This window comes from Notothenia coriiceps, unplaced genomic scaffold (genome assembly GCF_000735185.1).
Source record: "Notothenia coriiceps isolate Sejong01 unplaced genomic scaffold, NC01 NC01_scaffold00018547, whole genome shotgun sequence".
NCBI classification, from domain to species: domain Eukaryota; kingdom Metazoa; phylum Chordata; class Actinopteri; order Perciformes; family Nototheniidae; genus Notothenia; species Notothenia coriiceps.
Genome location: NW_011351248.1, coordinates 1,924 through 5,487, shown reverse-complemented (window position 1 = coordinate 5,487; position 3,564 = coordinate 1,924). Strand labels below are relative to the sequence as shown.

Here is a 3,564-nt window from a genome sequence, read left to right as displayed (position 1 = left end):
ATGTAGTGTATCTACTTTAAAGAGTCCTCTCCTGCTGATGTTCAGGTGTATATCAGTATGTAGTGTCTCTACTTTAAAGAGTCCTCTCCTGCTGATGTTCAGGTGTATATCAGTATGTAGTGTCTCTACTTTAAAGAGTCCTCTCCTGCTGATGTTCAGGTGTATATCAGTATGTAGTGTCTCTACTTTAAAATGTTCCTCCTCTTAGCCTATCACGTACAATGTGTCGGAGTGCTAGCCAATAGGATCGCAAGTGTTACAAAGTGATGTCACTATGTCACGGAAGTAAGCAAAGGAGTCCAATGGAGGCGTTTCAGGCAGGGGGGGGGAGTTTGTGGGAGAGAAACTTCCTCTGGAGAGAACTTTGGGATTGTAGCCTTTGCCGACCATTTACATGCACAAAAAACCTATTATCAAACTACAGGAATGGGAGAACCCCAAAAATCATAAGCAGAATAATCGAAAAAGAAAAGCATGAAGACGACATTTGTTCTTCTTTATTATTCTAACTGATCGATAACTGTATGACTGTTCCTTTTCCTTCAAGTTTTCAGGAGGATGGCAGAGTGTACTACGGTTTGTCCACCCTGTCCATCTCAGAAGTTCACCGTCAGTTCATCAACGTCCCCATTACCTGCTGCGTACGGACCACTCTTAAACTTGAATGTGGTGTGGCGTTGCTTCAAGAAGGTATTTGTTTCTCTTTTTCTCCATTTCTATCAATAATTACACACAAATATCAGAGACAATGCCAACACAGGAATTTGAAACTATAAGCAACACATTAAAACACAAATGGTTTCAGCTGTGACATACATTACTTTTGGATGGATACTATATGTGGACCCAAATAGTTTTAAAAACTTTTGAGTCTCGCCCGGAGCAAAACACACTTTTTGCTTCTTTTTGTTGTGATCGTGTGTCTTTGTAGTTGCTACACATCTCTCTGTGGTCTTTATGTATCTTTTTGTTTGGTGTAACTTTGTAATTGTTTTGGTTTTCTTTTTTAACTGTGGATACTTGGAACCTTATCTTTGTGGTTTCCTTTTCATAACTGTTGTGAAACTCGTTGTCTCTCCTTGCAGCTGTTTTGCATCTCCTTGTACTTGTTCAAGTGTTTTTCAAGACTTTTGTTGTTCTCTTTTCTTAGTAGTCATTTTTAACCCTTTAAGGCATGGACATCTCTTAAACATTCCTACATATCTTTCATTGGTTACTTTTCAACACAAACTTAAACAATACATTTCCTTGGAAAATGGAAATAAACACCTGGTTTTTCACGAGGTTTCCACAAAATTGATCCTTCATGAAAGACTTCCCGGAGTCCTTGTTTATTCTTGTTTGGTTTACATGTGTGAACGTTTGAATGTTTCCTCCCTCCAGCGGACCACAGTGCGCTCTACACCAGCGTCTCTCTCTGCATCTCAGCCTCCCTCGCTTTCGCTGCCTTCCTCTTCTTTAAAGTAGATCTGGTGTTGGCCTACAGGAAACTCTTGAGACATTTCTCCAAACAACAAAGTAAGTGTTTGTTGAAGGTGCTTTTCAGACTACCAGAAAATCTCTTGTTTGCCCAAATTGCACAAATTTAAATAATGTGTCAGCCTCATGGAATGAACACAACTTAGATACCATAGGAAATGTTAACATTGTCAGGGAAGAAGGTACTTCACATTGAAGATGAATAATTAAGGAGGACATAAACATGAGGCCACAAACAGGACTCCATGGGGATTTAATACTTTTGTACACAGGTAATATTATGCTCATTTTCAGGTTGATATTAATTTTTTGTGGCTCTACTGGGACATGTCTCCATGCTCTAATGTTCAAAAAGCTCTTTATTGTTCTCATACTGCCTGTGCTGCAGCACCTCTTTTCACCCTCTGTCTGAAACCAGAGTCCAGCCTGCTCTGATCGGTTAGTTGGCCGGGTCTGTTGTGATTGGTCAACCGCTTAGAGATGTCCCGCCCCTTAGCCTAACACGTACAATGTATTATAGCGCTAGCCAATAGAAGCGCAATTGTTACATAGTGCTCTCTACAGTTTCAGATGGGAAGCTTTACGACGCCTATGTGAGTTTCCTCCATCCAGACACGATCACTTCAGATGTGACGGCAAACTTCGCCCTGCAGATCCTGCCGAAGGAGATGGAGAAACACGGCTACTCGCTGTTCATCAGAGGACGAGACGACTGCCCTGGAGAAGGTCAGGAACACACACACACACACACACACACACACAAACATTTGCATTTGCATTTGAAATGCACTTAAGAAAACCAATCACAGTGGATTTGTCCTTATTTATTTTTTTTGTGTTTTATTTTATTATTGCAATTGCTGCGTTCCTTAGTTCTGCATTCAAGGACACTCTTGCATTCGACATTCCACAGGCCCCAAAAGATAAACTGCTAACTAATTTGGTTAAACTGACTTTTCTCATTGACCAAATATACCGCATTATGAGCTGTTGTTACGTATTGCCTCTCACACTTTTGGGTAATTAAAACGAATTAGGTCCACCAAGAACTTTTCGGATGTGTAATTAAGTAGATCATTTGTTTATATATAATTTAGAATCAGTAATATTTGTGTCTATCAATTTGACACTGCTTAATTTTGTATTGTATAATAATTCTCATCTTACATGTTTGTGTTATTGTTTTTCACATTCGAAATAAATCTAATCAAATAAAAAAAATCAAATCAACTAAAATAAGTTGGATATGTGTCAAAAGGTTTATTTTATGCTTCGTCAAATGGCATTGTGTGTGCATTGGATTGCATTGTAATGTTGAATCAAATTGAGCCATTTGACAAAGAAAACAAATATTTGGCCTTTAGCTGAATTTGTTCTGTTTCCTGTGTTATCTCTTGCAGCGGTGCATGACGTCATCGCTGCTATGGTGCGCCGATGCCACAGGTTGATTATCATCCTGTCACCAGAGATAAGATTCTCCACTGAGGGCGAAACGGAGGAAGTGGAAGCCCTGTGTGACAACCAAACTCAGCTGTGTTATGAGCAGAAAATCGGCGTCCACGACGCTCTGACCCGCAACGAGCCCCGAGTCATTCTGGTGGAAATCGGTAAGGAATCAGGTTTATATCATTCATAAAAAATGTTTAGTAAACTAATACACACATATACTCTTATGGATGGAGATACTTTTTTTTAATCAAATTTGTATACACAACATGTACAACCACATGTACAACCAAAAGCACAACATGTTATTACTAGAAGTACATAAGAAAAAGAAATACAATTACAAGAAATACAATTAAACAAAATAAAACAAACCCAACCCTCCCTCCCAGACATATACACACACACACACACACACACACACACACACACACACACACACACACACATGGCAACGCTCACCACCAGCACACACACACACACAATGGCAGATGCAAGTATCAGCGAGAGCAGCAGCGCATTTGCAACTTGGAAATATAACCACTATGTTACATTTGTGGGGATAAAGGACGCAAAATATATTACGGTCAAATGTAAACTGTGTGCAGGACAGAAAGCATTGTCCACTTGATTGTTGAG

At 39.6% G+C, this 3,564-nt stretch overlaps 1 protein-coding gene across 1 annotated transcript in view; it reads left to right on the top strand.

Annotated features, from left to right (window-relative positions):
- Positions 1–547: 547 nt before the first annotated feature.
- The window catches only part of LOC104951110 (interleukin-1 receptor type 1-like), a gene marked incomplete at its 5' end in the record, with an annotated part of 4,405 nt that continues 1,388 nt past the window's right edge, over positions 548–3,564 (top strand). The window contains 4 exons of the mRNA XM_010777746.1: positions 548–690; positions 1,384–1,518; positions 2,044–2,205; positions 2,880–3,086. Of these exons, the coding sequence (XP_010776048.1) occupies positions 548–690; positions 1,384–1,518; positions 2,044–2,205; positions 2,880–3,086 (647 nt within the window). The remainder of the gene's footprint in view (positions 691–1,383; positions 1,519–2,043; positions 2,206–2,879; positions 3,087–3,564) is intronic.